The 19,405-nt window shown below is 35.0% G+C and overlaps 1 protein-coding gene and 1 long non-coding RNA gene across 2 annotated transcripts; both read right to left on the bottom strand.

Moving 5' to 3' along the window:
• Positions 1-35: 35 nt before the first annotated feature.
• Positions 36-1,926, bottom strand: LOC135079638 (deoxyribonuclease TATDN1). The gene is made up of 6 exons (XM_063974262.1): positions 1,820-1,926; positions 1,567-1,746; positions 1,270-1,453; positions 822-1,025; positions 273-482; positions 36-151 (listed from the first exon to the last, which is right to left on the bottom strand). Exons 1-6 carry the CDS (start codon positions 1,851-1,853, stop codon positions 46-48), a joined length of 918 nt encoding a protein of 305 aa, XP_063830332.1. The 5' UTR covers positions 1,854-1,926; the 3' UTR covers positions 36-45.
• A 425-nt stretch (positions 1,927-2,351) lies between these two features.
• On the bottom strand, positions 2,352-7,070 carry LOC135079637 (uncharacterized). The gene is made up of 6 exons (XR_010258847.1): positions 6,675-7,070; positions 6,193-6,440; positions 5,916-5,969; positions 5,354-5,506; positions 4,799-4,885; positions 2,352-4,680 (listed from the first exon to the last, which is right to left on the bottom strand). It is a non-coding gene; the product is annotated as an uncharacterized LOC135079637 (long non-coding RNA).
• Positions 7,071-19,405: the final 12,335 nt, after the last annotated feature.

Here is a 19,405-nt window from a genome sequence, read left to right as displayed (position 1 = left end):
TAATTTGTTTAATTTCAGGAAATTAAACAAATTGATAAACAATATTTATTTATTATTAGAAAAGAATAATCTATTAGTATTTTCATAAATAGCATTTGCTAATTCATCAATATTCTCCTTCCTGAGAGCAGCCAAGATCTCCAGGACATGTCTGAAACAAAAACATTATTCTAAATTAGACATTTTTACATAGTTACATTGCATTTCACCCATGGGGTTATCCATAGTTGATTTTTTATTGACGCCTAATAACATTGTTTAAAATACATTACACTATGTTCACTGGTTCATTTCTTCCTTTCACTTGATTTTTTGAGTCCACTGAGTATTTTTCTTTCTTCACCGATGGAAATTTTGTAGCCACATGCTTGAAACCAGGGTGGGTTTGTTTCACTTCACACCAAGGGCAGTCGGTCTCTATCATCAGTCTATCTCTTGGAATTTTTAATGCTACTTCCAGATTTTCTTCTGTTCTGAGTGAACTGAAAATAATAGCTTACTATAATAAGTCTTGTATAAAATAATAGGATGAGGAAAATCATTAGGTTGGAGGCATTTTAAGATTTTTATTCAGCTGTTACAAAACATATAGCAATATTAAATGTAGACCATAAAATATGGCAAGGCAAGATCAAGCCACACTAAAGCTGAGTTGCATCACCTTAATTTAACTGTAACTATAATCATAACCGGTGGTCTTTGCATGGAGTTTGACAGACTTGACGTTTGGAAAAGTTAAAGTAAGATGGTGCTGGTAAACCTTTTAAAATGGTACTTGGCACTTAGATAACTGTGTTTCAAAATTACATGAACAAACATACCATCCATTGATACCTATGTACATTCCCATTGCAAGAATCTTGTTTAGGGCTTCCTCAGGTCCGTCAAATGAGTGCACCACACCACCCACAACATTATCCTTATTCCTACTCAAGATTTCCACCAAATCATCAGCAGCGGCACGGCAATGAAGGAACAATGGTAAGTTGAACTCACGGCTCAACTGCAATTGGATTTCAAAGTATCTGAAAATAGAAGACTTGAGTTTAGCGAGTGCTGAAATTTAAATCTATCAAAAAAGTGGGCTCTATCAGCTGTATGGCTTTTAGTATAATTTTTTGTACCTACCCACCTTCACTTTTGGAAGGCAACCTTTTTATTAATTGTATGTAATAATGATTTATCTGCCATTTGATGCCCTCTGATTGGATACCATGAGCGAAAACTGGTTTCAACTCTATACAACTTGAATCATAGTTACTTACTCACTTTAGTTGCACATCTTTTTCACAAAAGTGCAGTCTTTCATAGTCCAGCCCACACTCTCCGATGGCCACAACCTTGTCTTTGTTGTCTGTTACAAGTCGCCTCAAGTCGTTGAGGTAGGACTCTGGGTCAGCCACAAACTCAGTACATCTGGTTGGATGACAACCCACTGTAGCAAACAGCCTTGCTAAAAAAAGCATAACGATTTATTACAGTTGCATGGACCCTCTGACCGAATAAACACTTAATTACTTTACTATGATCGGTAGAAATCAGTGCAATGTAGGTAGATTCACTTACAATCTGTTCGGGAGAGATCAATGGCTTTTTTGCTGTCTGTCACGCTTCCGCCGGTTATAATCATTTTATCCATCCCATTAGCCCAACTACGAGCTAGCACTTTCTCCAAATCTGGTTGGTGCTTCTTGGATCCATGGTAAACACCTTGATACATTTCATCAGTGAGGTTAGCCCCAATATCTAAAAAGACGTAATGGATTAGTTAATCATTAGAGAAGAGCCTATGGGCATCATTATAGAAGTATTATCTTACCGATGTATTTTCTTAAGGACGACATTCTGTTCATTTAAACTTAATAGGTAATCAGAAAAGTAACCTGAAATTCTAAAATTCAGTAAAAAAAATGATCAGCTGCAAGACTTGACCAAAGAGCATAAATGGTGACAGCCAAAGAGCATAAAAGAGTAAGAGACGGCACTCCATAGATATTTTTTGAGCTCACGCCAAAGAGCATAAAAGAGTAAGAGACGGCACTCCATAGATATTTTTTGAGCTCACGCACACATATGCATTTTAGAGAACGACCCGCAAATCTTTACCAACCGCACAAACTACAGGCGGAGCTACCAACATAATGCCTTATTTTCTGACAGTATTAGTGACGTTCGTAATAACTTATCGATTATCGATACTTTGCTAGGGTTGTAATTGCATATCGATATCTAGTATAGGAACCTCCAATATTTTAATGATTACTATTTTTATTTTATACTATGTGTAAGTAAAACGAAGTTTTGTAACGTAAATTATTTATTTCGAAATAAAATAGGTATATTACAATAAGTATTGAACATGACATAGCAGTTGTAGGCATGAGGAATTATTGAAAATTATAACAAAGTACAGAAATGATAATTTTGTAAACTTTTATTTTCACAACTTTTTCTAAGAAAAAAATAGGATTTTTATTTATAAACATCTTTAATTTTCTTATCAGCTGATCGAACCTCAGCCCTAAGATTACTTTTCAATGCTTTGTTGCTGTGCTTTTTTACTTTTGTCAGCAAAATTGTTTTCACTTTTTATGAAGCTGTCATTAATGATTTTACAACTTTTTCTTAGAAAAAGGTAACTTAATATTTTAAACATCTTATCATAAATTTCTTTATTATGTTGTTGACATTTAAACCAACTAAAATTACAATTTGTACTCAACATTAAGAAAATGAATTTTCCAACATTTTCCATATATATCTGGTCAGCAATATGGTCATGATAAAATTGTTTAGCTTCATTTACGGTGGTACATAATTGAATTGTTGGATAAACGAGACTTTTTTTATCATGCCACCATTCGCGAAGAGATATATATGCATACAAATCATTGTCAACAGGAGTTTTCACGCTCAAACACTCTTCACAAATTAAACAAGAACTGTTCTGTAATAGTTTGGCAGCTAAATACCCGCTTACATATACTACTGGTTGGTTTTCAAGGCTACACAAATTTTCAATGGGCTGTTCTAAGTTTTCAGGGTCCGGGATAGACAACACAGGATAAAATTCAGTGTCTGTGGAATCTTGAACATTAATTTTTATTTCTGTTGTTTTTAAATTAGTTTTTAAAATGTCTTTATATTCCAGCATATGTTTATTGTTGTCTGCTTCACAATTAGCACTTCTGCTATGAGGCACTTTCAGCCCAGTAACCATGCTTGTTTTAAGCGCTGCAGTAAAGTGCGTGATAGTGGGATTTCTATTGGTTACACTGTGTTGCCTAATGATTCCAAATAAGTTTTCCAGAGAGTCTTGGTTAAACTGTCTAAGGTTCATATATTTAAACCCTTCATTCTTTAACTTTTCCCAAATATCGTTTAAGGATTTGATAGATATTTGATATCCCTTTACGCATTTAACATTTTTTAGTATCGTGTTTTCTGCTGTTATAAATTTTATGGTTTTTAACTTATCAGTATAAAAGGTCCAAGACTCAATGTGATTACTTGATGTGGAAACATTTTCCCGGATCCCTTTCTTTACGTCATTTAAAGATGATGGACCATTTGTACAATCAAATAGTTTATCTAACTGTTCAATCACAAATGCTGTATCATTGCAATCAGAAACTTCTTTCCATGCCATCATTTTTAAAATAGCTGCCACGGTATTACTCAGAGCATGCGCAGCATACTTCACCCTCATCTTAGTTTTGAATGTTGGATTTACAATGGTACTATTCAGTTTTTTAAAATTTAAAAAATTTCTGTTGTGTTCTTCTGCAACTACCAAATGCCTCCATTGTGCAATTTTTCCATCGAAAGACATATTTCCACTTTTAAAGAAATTGTTTCGTAATGATTTGAACAAGTGAGGGATGTCATAGATTATAAAAATTTTGTCATTATTTACAGAGAAAAAGTTGCTATCTATGCCTTGTCCACAGTTTCTTTTTAACATGTTAAGAGCTCCTATATTTGTAGATCCCTGATCACAAACTGTTGTTAGAACCATAAATCCGATTTCTTTTAATTTTTTGATGATGTCCGATATAATTTTTGCCAGTTTTGCTGTTGATATTGTGCCTTCCACAAAATAGTGCGCAATATATTGTTTGTATTTATGTTTAGCACCCTGTATCATAAACACTAACGCATGGTCTGCAATTTTCTTTTCTCGTCCCATGTTCTCGCCCTCTCCATAATCCACGTAGCCATCCACTTTATCAGCAATTTCGTTATAAATTATCCGTTTCTTTAACGCCATCTCGTCAAATATTAACGAGCAATATTTATTTTCCTTTGGCATACTTGATGCTTTTGCCTCTAACATATCAATTATATTTTTATTTATACCAGGCTCCATTGGTATATTTTTTAAAATCCTTTGGAGCGTTTTAGTGCTTGGTAGCGTAAACAGCTTTTGCATATAGCGGTATGCTTTAGGGGACCGTTTAAATATAGCCAAAGCATATATTTTGTTGGCTAAAGTCCACCTTTTTCCTTGTGACTTTTTTTTGTTATTCTGCACTACATCCTTTACTAACGATGTCAGCACTTCCGAATCTAACTTGTCTAAATTCACTCTTGACTTCGCTATATTCCTTATTGTTTTTTTTGCATTTTGTAACTGTCGCCAAAGCCTCTTCTCTTTAATTGTAAATGTTGATGAAGTGTCTGTAATAAAAACATTTCCATTAGTAAAAAAAACAACATTAAAGCAAATTGAATTGAATATTGGTTAATTAATCAGCAATTTTACTTAGTTTTTTAAATTAGGTATGTTTTATCTTACCTTTCTTTTCAATGTTTTTCTTAGGTCTTTTATAACTGTGGACTAATATTTCTGCCTGTGCATCTTGATGGCAAATGTTTTTATCATCTGAAATATTATAAATATGCAAATAAGTTTAAAAATTTTGTTGTTTTATGAAACATATTATTTCCAAATCAATCAATCATTATCAAGTTTTAAAAAAATGCAAAGACAGGATAATGATAGCTCTTCTCATAAAATATGAAGCGTGGGCCCACCTTCAATAACAATGACATAATATTAAATTAAAGGCATTTAGAGGTTTTAATGTTCTGCATTCTGGATGCGGTCTGCGGGTATGTCAAGACAATCTGTAAGTGGTCGTGATAAGGCAATCAGTCACGTGTGCTTTGCGTTCTTTGTTCGTATCCGCACGGTCAAATCGCATTAATATAAAATGTACAGAAACCTAGAATGTTGTACATATAAGTTCATTTTGACCTGACTGCAGACTGCAGAACGCATCCAGGGTGGCATTCTTTAGTTTGAGGGAAGGCATATTTTAGAAGGTAAATAATTAGTTTGTACACTTACCATGAGTAATAGGTTTATAGGTCATATGTTCTGGTGCATTGGAAGTAGAAGGAAGAGGTTCAAAAGTTGTTTTCGCAGAAATACCAGAATCTGGTATATCCACAGCTCCCAAACATGTTGAATTTAGTTGTTTGGTTGTAGTTGTAAGGGGAACTGAAAGCAGATAATGAAATGTGAATTGGGTAATAAAATGTCATGTTCTTACCCAACTTTAGGGTACAATCAGTCTAGTACATGTCTTGCTCACATTAAAAATTACTAGCTTATAAATATTATTAAACTAGCTGACCTGGCTAATTAATGTAGATTGCCTAAAATTTTTCAAATTGGTCCGGTACTTTTTTTGAAGAATTTGTATTACACAAATTACTAAAGTCCCTCTAACTCAACACACATTCTAAGCTAAATTGTGTTACGAGTGGGTTTACTACAATATTCAAGCTGTGGGGTTCTAACCCGCACTTTAGGCTATCTTGGCTTCGAGTTACGGAGCCGATCAAATACAAACAAACAATTAAATATTTCCTTTTTATATTATTAGTATAATTTTAGATAAACATACCTCGTTCAACTGGATTTGACTTCTTTGGAATGCAATATGAATGATCATAAAGAACTGTAACAAAGTATAGATATAATTAATAATTGAAATTATATATTATTTATTGATAAGCATACAACACACATGTTTGTGGTTACAACGAAAGAACCTTGTTAAATTGCATTCGGTTGGTTTGTTTTGGAAACCAAAGAAAATTAATTAAGACATCTAAATAATTCAGAAAAATTGATAGATAGTAAATTAAATTTAAAAAAAATAATTGAAGTCATCGTCATACCTGTCTTGAGGTTTTCTTTATTGGAGTCTTTTACATGAAGAGGAAACTCTGTCAAAACTTCATCTGGCAAGATGGGATTGCTCAATTCCAGTGTTGGAATAGCTGAGTTCTTCAGCCGAGTTCCTTTGGCATTGAAGGATTCAGTAGTGAAGTGCCCACCACAAACAAACTTCAGTTGGTGTAACTTTTCAATAGGTACATAATATGCTAAGTCTTCTATGCCAGCATTTTTAACCCACATTCGACAACTGAAATAAGAAATACCTATTAGAAAAGAAAAAGAATAACAAACTGAAATTTATTCATCAACTAATTTCTTCTAGTATTGTTATGCAATTCATTTACAGAGTACGAAACAAAATACTGAAATTAAAAATTGGTTATGGTTATTTACTGTATGATTAAAAATATTAATCCCAGCCTTTAAGTTTACACAATCAGTAAAATTATCTTGTAATAAATGAGTGTTTTTAGAAACTTACCGGTCAGAATCCAGAGGAAACCTACTCAAAAGTAAGGGTGATCCACCACGACTTCGCCTCTTATTACAAATAACGCACTTCTTGTTGTTTCTACTCTCCATTATCAGTAGAAGCCTAAAATGAAATAGGTATTAATTAAACAAAGCCTATAATTTCTCTCCAACCAGTGTCAATGCCCTGGTTCATGCATTTACCAGTTTTGAAAGTACATTTACATTTTCATCACATAGGGTTGTTTTTAATGAAAAATAGATTTGTAATAGATCTAATATTTCAAGTAAGTAGATAACATACCCATTAAACAGAAAAGTAAATAAGAGTTTAAACTTCTGTAGAAGTTGAAACACAGCTTATTTAAAAGAGTCTCTATCTCACAAAAAACATAACACTGAACAGCAAACTTTATCACGCCCGATACGGAGGAACTAAATCAACTCAACGTAAACGACAGAAAAGTTTATTTACAGTAATATTGCACCAAATCTGAGAAAATAACTTCACACGAATCAATTCGCCGGTTTAAAACTCAAACTCAATTGACAGACATTTTTTTTCATTTGTCAAACTAACAATACTACCAACATAAGGACACTAACAATTATTTTTAGTATGGTGGTATTGATCCGCGGGTTCCCCTGCTATAGTGAAATCAATCCAAAATGCACTTTATTACTTAAGGGATAAGGTTGTATATCAATTGCTACATATAGAGACTAGTTTTTGTATGAGAAGTGTCTACCCACTGGCTCACGCACACATATGCATTTTAGAGAACGACCCGCAAATCTTTACCAACCGCACAAACTACAGGCGGAGCTACCAACATAATGCCTTATTTTCTGACAGTATTAGTGACGTTCGTAATAACTTATCGATTATCGATACTTTGCTAGGGTTGTAATTGCATATCGATATCTAGTATAGGAACCTTCAATATTTAAATGATTACTATTTTTATTTTATACTATGTGTAAGTAAAACGAAGTTTTGTAACGTAAATTATTTATTTCGAAATAAAATAGGTATATTACAATAAGTATTGAACATGACATAGCAGTTGTAGGCATGAGGAATTATTGAAAATTATAACAAAGTACAGAAATGATAATTTTGTAAACTTTTATTTTCACAACTTTTTCTAAGAAAAAATAGGATTTTTATTTATAAACATCTTTAATTTTCTTATCAGCTGATCGAACCTCAGCCCTAAGATTACTTTTCAATGCTTTGTTGCTGTGCTTTTTTACTTTTGTCAGCAAAATTGTTTTCACTTTTTATGAAGCTGTCATTAATGATTTTACAACTTTTTCTTAGAAAAAGGTAACTTAATATTTTAAACATCTTATCATAAATTTCTTTATTATGTTGTTGACATTTAAACCAACTAAAATTACAATTTGTACTCAACATTAAGAAAATGAATTTTCCAACATTTTCCATATATATCTGGTCGGCAATATGGTCATGATAAAATTGTTTAGCTTCATTTACGGTGGTACATAATTGAATTGTTGGATAAACGAGACTTTTTTTATCATGCCACCATTCGCGAAGAGATATATATGCATACAAATCATTGTCAACAGGAGTTTTCACGCTCAAACACTCTTCACAAATTAAACAAGAACTGTTCTGTAATAGTTTGGCAGCTAAATACCCGCTTACATATACTACTGGTTGGTTTTCAAGGCTACACAAATTTTCAATGGGCTGTTCTAAGTTTTCAGGGTCCGGGATAGACAACACAGGATAAAATTCAGTGTCTGTGGAATCTTGAACATTAATTTTTATTTCTGTTGTTTTTAAATTAGTTTTTAAAATGTCTTTATATTCCAGCATATGTTTATTGTTGTCTGCTTCACAATTAGCACTTCTGCTATGAGGCACTTTCAGCCCAGTAACCATGCTTGTTTTAAGCGCTGCAGTAAAGTGCGTGATAGTGGGATTTCTATTGGTTACACTGTGTTGCCTAATGATTCCAAATAAGTTTTCCAGAGAGTCTTGGTTAAACTGTCTAAGGTTCATATATTTAAACCCTTCATTCTTTAACTTTTCCCAAATATCGTTTAAGGATTTGATAGATATTTGATATCCCTTTACGCATTTAACATTTTTTAGTATCGTGTTTTCTGCTGTTATAAATTTTATGGTTTTTAACTTATCAGTATAAAAGGTCCAAGACTCAATGTGATTACTTGATGTGGAAACATTTTCCCGGATCCCTTTCTTTACGTCATTTAAAGATGATGGACCATTTGTACAATCAAATAGTTTATCTAACTGTTCAATCACAAATGCTGTATCATTGCAATCAGAAACTTCTTTCCATGCCATCATTTTTAAAATAGCTGCCACGGTATTACTCAGAGCATGCGCAGCATACTTCACCCTCATCTTAGTTTTGAATGTTGGATTTACAATGGTACTATTCAGTTTTTTAAAATTTAAAAAATTTCTGTTGTGTTCTTCTGCAACTACCAAATGCCTCCATTGTGCAATTTTTCCATCGAAAGACATATTTCCACTTTTAAAGAAATTGTTTCGTAATGATTTGAACAAGTGAGGGATGTCATAGATTATAAAAATTTTGTCATTATTTACAGAGAAAAAGTTGCTATCTATGCCTTGTCCACAGTTTCTTTTTAACATGTTAAGAGCTCCTATATTTGTAGATCCCTGATCACAAACTGTTGTTAGAACCATAAATCGGATTTCTTTTAATTTTTTGATGATGTCCGATATAATTTTTGCCAGTTTTGCTGTTGATATTGTGCCTTCCACAAAATAGTGCGCAATATATTGCTTGTATTTATGTTTAGCACCCTGTATCATAAACACTAACGCATGGTCTGCAATTTTCTTTTCTCGTCCCATGTTCTCGCCCTCTCCATAATCCACGTAGCCATCCACTTTATCAGCAATTTCGTTATAAATTATCCGTTTCTTTAACGCCATCTCGTCAAATATTAACGAGCAATATTTATTTTCCTTTGGCATACTTGATGCTTTTGCCTCTAACATATCAATTATATTTTTATTTATACCAGGCTCCATTGGTATATTTTTTAAGATCCTTTGGAGCGTTTTAGTGCTTGGTAGCGTAAACAGCTTTTGCATATAGCGGTATGCTTTAGGTGACCGTTTAAATATAGCCAAAGCATATATTTTGTTGGCTAAAGTCCACCTTTTTCCTTGTGACTTCTTTTTGTTATTCTGCACTACATCCTTTACTAACGATGTCAGCACTTCCGAATCTAACTTGTCTAAATTCACTCTTGACTTCGCTATATTCCTTATTGTTTTTTTTTGCATTTTGTAACTGTCGCCAAAGCCTCTTCTCTTTAATTGTAAATGTTGATGAAGTGTCTGTAATAAAAACATTTCCATTAGTAAAAAAAACAACATTAAAGCAAATTGAATTGAATATTGGTTAATTAATCAGCAATTTTACTTAGTTTTTTAAATTAGGTATGTTTTATCTTACCTTTCATTTCAATGTTTTTCTTAGGTCTTTTATAACTGTGGACTAATATTTCTGCCTGTGCATCTTGATGGCAAATGTTTTTATCATCTGAAATATTATAAATATGCAAATTAGTTTAAAATTTATTTTGTTGTTTTATGAAACATATTATTTCCAAATCAATCAATCATTATCAAGTTTTAAAAAAATGCAAAGACAGGATAATGATAGCTCTTCTCATAAAATATGAAGCGTGGGCCCACCTTCAATAACAATGACATAATATTAAATTAAAGGCATTTAGAGGTTTTAATGTTCTGCATTCTGGATGCGGTCTGTGGGTATGTCAAGACAATCTGTAAGTGGTCGTGATAAGGCAATCAGTCACGTGTGCTTTGCGTTCTTTGTTCGTATCCGCACGGTCAAATCGCATTAATATAAAATGTACAGAAACCTAGTGTACAAGTGTTTACAAGAACAAAGTTCGTAAAACTACCAATAGATGGCGCTGTGCTTACTTAGCCCTCGCAAGTGAAGTATTCGGAGGGCCCTTTATATAGTAAAATCTGTTTGTATGAACGACTATCTTTGGAACAATATACCGTTGTTTGCGAAGTTGGCTTTTATTTAGCCTAGCATTCCCTCGACTGGACCTGGGGTGTGTACATGGTCCTTCGAGCTCCGGTAAGGTGTGCCAGACCTCATCCGGATGGGAAAGTCATTCTAACGGTGACGCGAATTTTGGAGCATTAAGGCGGTGTGTGGTGCACTGGAGGTGCCTGTCTGGAGGAGCAGCACCCTGAGGAGTTGGAGCTGCTGCAGCAGGGGTCCGAGCTTGGTGGCGAATCCGGCTTTGGACTTCGGGACGGTGCTGGTGCTGATGCTGGTGAGGAGGTGCCGTCAGGAGCCAGTTCAGGTGCCAGAAAAGGACAACTGACCAGTGACGTCACGCGCGAGTGAGTGACAAGGACAAAAACTGTGAGTGTTGAATTATTTTCTTATTGGTCGAGTCAAGCAAAATTGAACTCTATAGCTTCGTGGTAAATAACTTTAAAAACTTGGAAGTGATATTAAAATACGATACGTAGTGAAGTGAATCGGAAACGCGAATTTGAACCTTATTTGTTTGGAAGAATAAACTTTGAAGATTTAGTTATAATTTGAAGATCATTGGGACTTTGAAAATTTGTGTGCATGTTTAGTATTAACTTAGTCTAATTTTAAGAAAAATTTGTTCCGACGGGGAACCTATGCCCGATTTTGGTTAGATTTTTATTGAAAAAACACTTAGAAATATTTTAGTAATTTTTAACATAGTAAAGTTAATGTGTTTTAGACTTAGAAAATTTTACACTTGTCTTTGATAGAAGTTATAGTTTGATTGTGTAAGTTTAAGTTTCTGGAGTTTCAAACCCAGTTATATTAAAAGTTTATTAATTGCATTTGTTTATAATATTAATTATTAAATATGGATTCGGAAATTAATTTGCAAGTGGATACTTATGATAAAATTTATAAAGCTAAAAAGAATTATAATAAATCTCCTAAAGAGCGAATAACAGAGGCTTATTGTAAAACAAGATTGGAGTCATTAGAGGAATTATGGGCTGAGTTTGCGAAAAATCATAGGTCACTTATTAGAAAATATGGTGCCGCATTAAAATCTCATGAATATTCACAGAAGGATGTTTATGATTTAGCAGAGGAGATATACACTGATTATAAAACCGAGCTTAGGTCTACTATAGAGTCATTTTCGAAATCGAAATCTGCTAGAACTGAAGTTAGTGAGAAACATCACGATTCTAAAGCTGAATCATTTAAGTTACCTAAAATAGTTATTCCTAATTTTTCTGGGCAATACACGGAATGGATCACATTCCGAGATTTGTTTATCTCGTTAATTCATAATAACTCGAAATTAGATAACGTGCAAAAGATTCACTATTTGAAAAGTTCACTCACTGGCGAAGCTGAGCAGTTACTCAGGCAGATTCCGATATCTGAAGCTAATTACGATCGTTGTTGGACTCAGTTGAAATCGAGGTACGATAATAAGCGCTATTTATCTCATTATATTTTGAAACGATTGCTTAGCCAAAAGAATATTGTAAACGAATCTGCGACAGCTTTAAAAGAATTAATTGATACCACCAACGATTGCTTGAGCGGGTTAGCTAATTTGGGTATAGACATTAGGAATTGGGACATAATTATTGTACATATTTTATGTTTGAAACTGGATGCCGAATCTAGAAAACAGTGGGAGTTTAATATTACACAAAGTACTCCATCTGAGGAATTACCTAAGTACGAACAATTTACTGAGTTTTTGACGAACAGATACAGAGCACTAGAGTTTTTAGACAACAAAGTAGTTTCAAATAGATATCAGTCACATAACAATTTCAATGCAAATAATAATATTGTAAAATTTAAAGCTATGCATACGTCTACTGGAATTCAATGTGTATTTTGTTCAGAGGCTCACAAGTTGAGTGCTTGTAGGAGATTTTCGAATGAAACTGTGGACCATCGTCGTAATTTCATTCAATCAAACAGTTTGTGTTACAATTGTTTAGGTTCAAATCATGGTGCGAAGACTTGTCTCGTTAGTCAAAAGTGTAAAATATGCCATCGTAAACATCACACACTACTACATCCAAAAAATGCAGAGAACGCGCAGTCTAATGTTGTTAAGGTTGAGTCAGAGGGAAAAGATAGTCCACCAAAGGGGCCTTATGAGGCAGGTAAATCAAATAAAACATCAACTGTGGTTTCATGTAACGTCTCGACAGGTAATGTAAAACAAGTATTGTTAGCGACGGCGCTAATCAATACTGAGTCGAGAAATGGAAACAACTATATGTTGAGAGCCTTATTAGATCAAGGTTCTCAAGGAAACTTCGTTACAGAATCGGCTGTAAATGATTTGAAATTGAGAAAAACACCAATTCATGGTAAGATTTTGGGAGTGGGTGGAGATAAAGGATTGGTGTCAAAAGCGAAAGTGACCATAAAGGTTAAATCTAGGTTAGACCCTAATTGGAGTGTCACAGTGAATGCGTACGTTCTGAAATCTATTACTTCTTTCCTCCCTAGTAGGAAAATAGATCAATTAGATTACTCAGAATTCCAAGGCATAGAACTTGCTGACCCAGAATACAACCGACCCAATAAAATAGACATATTATTGGGTGCGGAAGTATTTAGTCAGATAATCCAAGAAGGTATACGAAAGGGATCAAACGGAACGCTCCTTGCTCAATCCACGAGCTTGGGTTGGATTTTATCGGGAACGGTGAAACTACCAAATTATCAAAACGCAGAAACATTATCGTTGCATTGCCAGTTACAAGAAAGCGATGAACTGTTGAAAAAGTTTTGGGAGTTGGAAAATGGCACGAGTCTCACAAAGGAACAAAAGTACACAGAAGAAGAAAGAAAATGTGAAGAGTTTTATGTTAAAACAACTACTAGAGATAAAGAAGGAAGGTACATCGTGAAATTGCCTTTTAAGACAGAAAACCCAGAGTGCAAAAGAGGAGAGACGAGAAGTATAGCTGTGCAAAGATTAAAAGGGCTGGAAAAAAGATTCGAAAAAGATAACAAATTCAAAGAAAGTTATAAGGCTGTAATAAATGAGTATTTGGAAATGGGACACATGATCGAAGTAATGGAACCAGACTTGGAAAGAGAAGAATCAGTATATTTACCACACCACGCAGTTGTTCGAGAGGACAAGGATACTACTAAGCTCAGAGTAGTATTTAATGCCTCTCAGGTAGGAAAAAATGGGGTATCACTGAATGAAAACCTCATGGTGGGACCAACCATTCAGCCAGACTTGAGACATTTAGTGATGAAGTGGAGACTGTCGTACATTTGTCTTACAGCAGATATTGTTAAAATGTACCGGCAAATAAAGGTACACGAAGATGACACTAACTTTCAAAGATTGGTATGGAGAAATAACCCTAATGAGGCAATCAGAGATTTCAAACTTGTTAGAGTGACTTTCGGTACTGCTTCAGCTCCATTTTTAGCAGTTCGAACGCTTCAACAAGTGGCAAAGGATGAAGGTCTTAATTATCCTTTAGCTGTGGATAAAGTTAGAGAAAACTTCTACATGGATGACATGATGAGCGGTTGTGAATCTGTAACAGAAGGAATAGAATTATATACACAAATGAAAAGTTTACTAAATAAAGCGGGATTCAGATTACAGAAGTGGGCGAGTAATGACGAAGAATTGTTAAAAATGATTAAGAGCAGGGAAAATGAACAGGAAAACGGGAAGGAAAAAGAGGAATGTAAGGATGGGATAACAATAAAAATGGATGAAGTAATAAAAATTTTGGGACTTACCTGGGAACGGCACAGTGATCATTTTCGATATAAAGTTGATCTTCCAGAACTACTACCACCTATTACTAAAAGAAAAATAATAGCAGATATATCACGCCTATTCGATCCCTTAGGTTGGGTTACACCATGTATAATCATAGCAAAGGTGTTGATACAAAAACTGTGGATAGCGGGGATTGATTGGGATGATGAAGCACCTAGTAAAATACTGCAGGAATGGTGTACTTACCGGGAAGACCTGAAAAGCATAAGCGAAGTGAAGATTCCTAGATGGCTTGGAACGAGATTAAATGACGTCAAGAGGGAACTCCATGGGTTCTGCGACGCCTCGAAGGTAGCATACGCCGCTGTGGTATACATCCGAACTATTGATGCGGAAGGGAATATCCATGTGTCGTTGGTAACAGCAAAATCTAAAGTGGCACCTATCAAACAAGTGTCTATACCAAGGCTGGAATTATGCGGAGCTGTAGAGCTTACAAGATTAATGCTGGAGACGTCTAAGGTTCTAAATATTGAACATACAAACCTGCATGCATGGACGGATTCCACAATAGTTTTAGCCTGGTTAAACAGCTTGCCCAGCCGATGGAAGGTATTTGTAGCCAATCGCGTCTCTGAAATACTTACCAACTTAAATCCTAATCAGTGGTCACACATAAGCACTCAGGAAAATCCAGCAGACTACGCATCCAGGGGAGTTACACCTTCAGAGCTGAAAAATAAATCACTGTGGTTAAATGGTCCGGAGTTTTTGATGACTAAAAATATAAATTACAAAAAACCTACAGAATTAACAACCGAAATAGAAGCCATCAAAGTTCACAACATAACAACTGAAGAAGATTTCTTCGAAAGATTTTCGAAACTGAGAAGATTAATAAGAGTAACAGCATACTGTCGAAGATTTTTACAAATGAAGAAGCCGAAATCTGAAAGAAAAGACAATGAGTATTTAACTACAAAGGAAATGGAAAAGGCGTTAGAAGTTTGCATAGTAAGAGATCAAAAAATTAAATTTGAAGAAGAAATTGAAGCTATAAAAAAGAATATTCCAATTAAAAACAATTCATTAAAATCTCTAAATCCATTTATAGATGAAACAAATTTACTAAGAGTCGGTGGGAGATTAGAAAAATCTCATATGGCATCAAGTCGTAAGCATCCAATTGTCATGGCAAAGAGCTCTAAACTCACGGCCTTGCTGATTGCAGACGCTCATCATCAGACGTTACATGGCGGGCCGCAGTTAACATTGAATTACTTACAGAACAAGTACTACATTATTGGAGCTAAACAATTAGTTAAAACCCATGTGAGAAAATGTGTTGATTGCGTGAAGAATAAAGGTCAGACTTACCAACAATTGATGGGACAGCTACCTGCAGTGAGGGTCACACCAGCTCGTCCTTTTTTACGAAGTGGAGTGGACTTTGCAGGTCCGATCCAAATCCGCACTACAAGGGGCCGGGGTTATAAGTCCTATAAAGGATACATATGTTTGTTCGTTTGTATGGCGACCAAAGCCGTACATGTGGAGGTGGTCAGCGAACTTACATCACATGGCTTTCTTCAAGCTTTTAAAAGATTCGTCGCCCGTAGAGGTCCTTGCTCAGATATTTGGAGTGACAATGGCACGAACTTTGTGGGAGCAGCAGCAGAAATACAAAAGCTCTTCTCCAATGAGAAAGACAGTATCCTTCCAGAAATAGCTGAACAATTGGCCAACAACAATACAACCTGGCATTTTATCCCACCTCACGCGCCAAACTTCGGTGGACTATGGGAGGCTGGAATTAAATCCGTCAAGTTCCACCTCAAACGAGTCATTGGCAATTCTACCTTGACATACGAAGAAATGTCGACGGTGTTAGTACAGGTCGAAGCTTGCCTAAATTCGAGGCCTTTATCTAAGCTGGACGGAGATCAGGAAAATGAAGTGTTAACTCCAGGACATTTTCTTGTGGGTGAACCTCTAGTCACAGCACCAGATCGAAATTACGAGAACTCAAATATAGGCTCACTTAGACGATGGCAGTACACTCAACGTATGACTCAAGAATTCTGGCGTAAGTGGTCTAAAGAATATTTGAACCAATTCTTCCATAGATATAAATGGGCCACACAAGCACCACAACCTAAAGTAGGAGACATAGTGTTGATTAAAGAGGATGGTCTTCCGCCATGCAGATGGTTTTATGGTAAAATTGTGGATGAACATCCAGGTCAAGATGGAATTACGAGGGTGGTCACAGTAAAGAGCAAAAACTCTTTGATAAAACGCCCTACAAATAAAATATGTGTTTTACCTGTAAGTGACTGAACTTACATTTGGGCCATTCCATTATCGCGGGTGCAACATTTAGACGCCTATTTTAGTTTATCCACATTAAATAAAAAACATTTTGAATAGAGTTAGTATTTGAAAGACTACATTTTATTATGTTCTCTTTATATTAATTCAGAAAATATTTAAAAGTTTTCTTTTAAAGCCAGGACAAAGGTTCAAAGTGCCTTCGCGGGTGCAACAGATTTGGCCCATCATTTCCAGATCAGAAACAAAAAACACATAATTCTGTTAATTCTGATACATTTAATATGTTTTGCCCTAATATTTTGAAACGCAATAAAGTAACAAGGAACATAAGATAAAAACTCTTATCAAATTTAAAGTAAATATTTATTTAATAATTTTTTAGTCAATCGCGGGTGCAACACCGAATTATCGCGGGTGCAACCCGTCTAATTTAAGTGAACATAAACATGGTTTTTACGTAGTTAGGAATTAAATTTGAGATCGAAATTACTTATAAGGTACAAATACGTTTTTTTTGTTAATATTTCTTTAGGTTTCTTTCAATTTAAGTCTCGTAAAGGTCGCGGGAAGAGCCTGGATGCGGGCAGCGCAGGACCGTGCATTGTGGAAAACCTTGGAGGAGGCCTTTGTCCAGCAGTGGACGTCATTTGGCTGAAACGAACCTGACGGAAATTACAAAAATATATTATTTCCATCAATCGTTTTCTTTGGCGCTTCTAATATAGCAATTATATAATGCCTTGTCTGTCTTGTTTTTGCCGGCTCTGCTGAGCAATTGTACCAGGACATACACACCAGCGCAAATATTTTTTGAAGTTTTACGACACGCTTCCGGTGACAATTTTGAAACTTGAAGAGACGTTGATGGTGTTTCGTCAATTATACATTCGCTGCCTGAATCAGTGTCTGAATCACTGTACACATCAGAAACGCGCAATCTCTTTCTAAGTGGCAACAACGATTTTCTCTGATCAGCAACTAAATGATCAGGACTTGGAATTATGTTTCGTAATTTCTGATTCGTAAGTGGTTCCAAATCGGTATCGTCCCAATCACTATCTGTACTAGTGGTGGGTTTTGGCGACTTCAAAACGAATGTGCATTTCAATTGAGACAGTGATGTGCGCGCCATAGTAACCTTATGAGCGTCTACAAACTGGAAGAAAAGTTTGGATTGCATACCTGTTGATATTTCTGTAAAAAATACAGAATACAATATAGACACCCATATTAAATATATATCACGAACCGTTATATACATATATAATTAGTCCAAGGTAATCGTAAAGGTAGCAGGGAAGCGCTGGACGCAGACCGCTGCCAATCGATCAACATGGAAAGCATTGGGGGAGGCCTATGTTCAGCAGTGGACGTCCTATGGCTGAAATGATGATGATGATGATGAATTAGTCCAAGACTAATCCAAACAACGAATTGTAAAATTTATCAAACAAAAATGTCGACGTAAAAAAAGTTGCACCCGCGATGTCACATCAAGGTCGCGGGTGCAACCAATTTTAGCCATCGATTATTTTAACCCAACAATCTTAACAGTCCTAAAAAATAATACATTATGTTTGGTTTTGATTTCTTCTTACTTTTGTAAAGTTTCGAAACGTTAGCTCTCTAGTTCGTTAAAAAAAGTAAACTTTTACGTATTTTGCGTCGCGGGTGCAACAAGCTAACAGTGTATTCTAGTAGTCGATAATTTTTAGTAATTATTACAACATAAACTTACGTTTTTGGTACGCAAAGATTAATGAATAATGTTAGTTCACGTTTAGCCGGTAAAACTTAACCTCAAACCGTCCAAAGCAATTAGTCCACGCCAGTTTTGCTAGACATGATTTCACAATTTATACCAATCATTCGGATGACTATATTTTCGAACGCGTCAAAAAAGAGGGTATGTTATAAAATGACATAAAAATTATATGGTTATTAAACGTACACTACCTCCTTTCCATACATATTAATAAAAACAGCTAATACCGTGATTGAAAAAACCATGTCGGAAATCGTCTATAGCGGAATGGCCCATTTATTATTTAAGTTTTCTGTTTATATCTTAAACTTGTTTTTTAGTTTTTCGGTTTATATTACCTTGTAATTGTTTTATTTTGTAAGCCCAGCAAAGATAAATTCTATTCTAGCGCGACATTTAGACCAGATATTTTTTTTAAATTTCTTTTATAAGGACAATTATATCAATTTGTCCTTGGCGGGCAGTTAATGTACAAGTGTTTACAAGAACAAAGTTCGTAAAACTACCAATAGATGGCGCTGTGCTTACTTAGCCCTCGCAAGTGAAGTATTCGGAGGGCCCTTTATATAGTAAAATCTGTTTGTATGAACGACTATCTTTGGAACAATATACCGTTGTTTGCGAAGTTGGCTTTTATTTAGCCTAGCATTCCCTCGACTGGACCTGGGGTGTGTACACCTAGAATGTTGTACATATAAGTTCATTTTGACCTGACTGCAGACTGCAGAACGCATCCAGGGTGGCATTCTTTAGTTTGAGGGAAGGCATATTTTAGAAGGTAAATAATTAGTTTGTACACTTACCATGAGTAATGGGTT

The sequence above is a fragment of the Ostrinia nubilalis genome, chromosome 17 (genome assembly GCF_963855985.1).
Source record: "Ostrinia nubilalis chromosome 17, ilOstNubi1.1, whole genome shotgun sequence".
In the NCBI taxonomy this organism is placed as follows: domain Eukaryota; kingdom Metazoa; phylum Arthropoda; class Insecta; order Lepidoptera; family Crambidae; genus Ostrinia; species Ostrinia nubilalis.
This window is presented reverse-complemented; position numbering and strand designations above follow the sequence as displayed.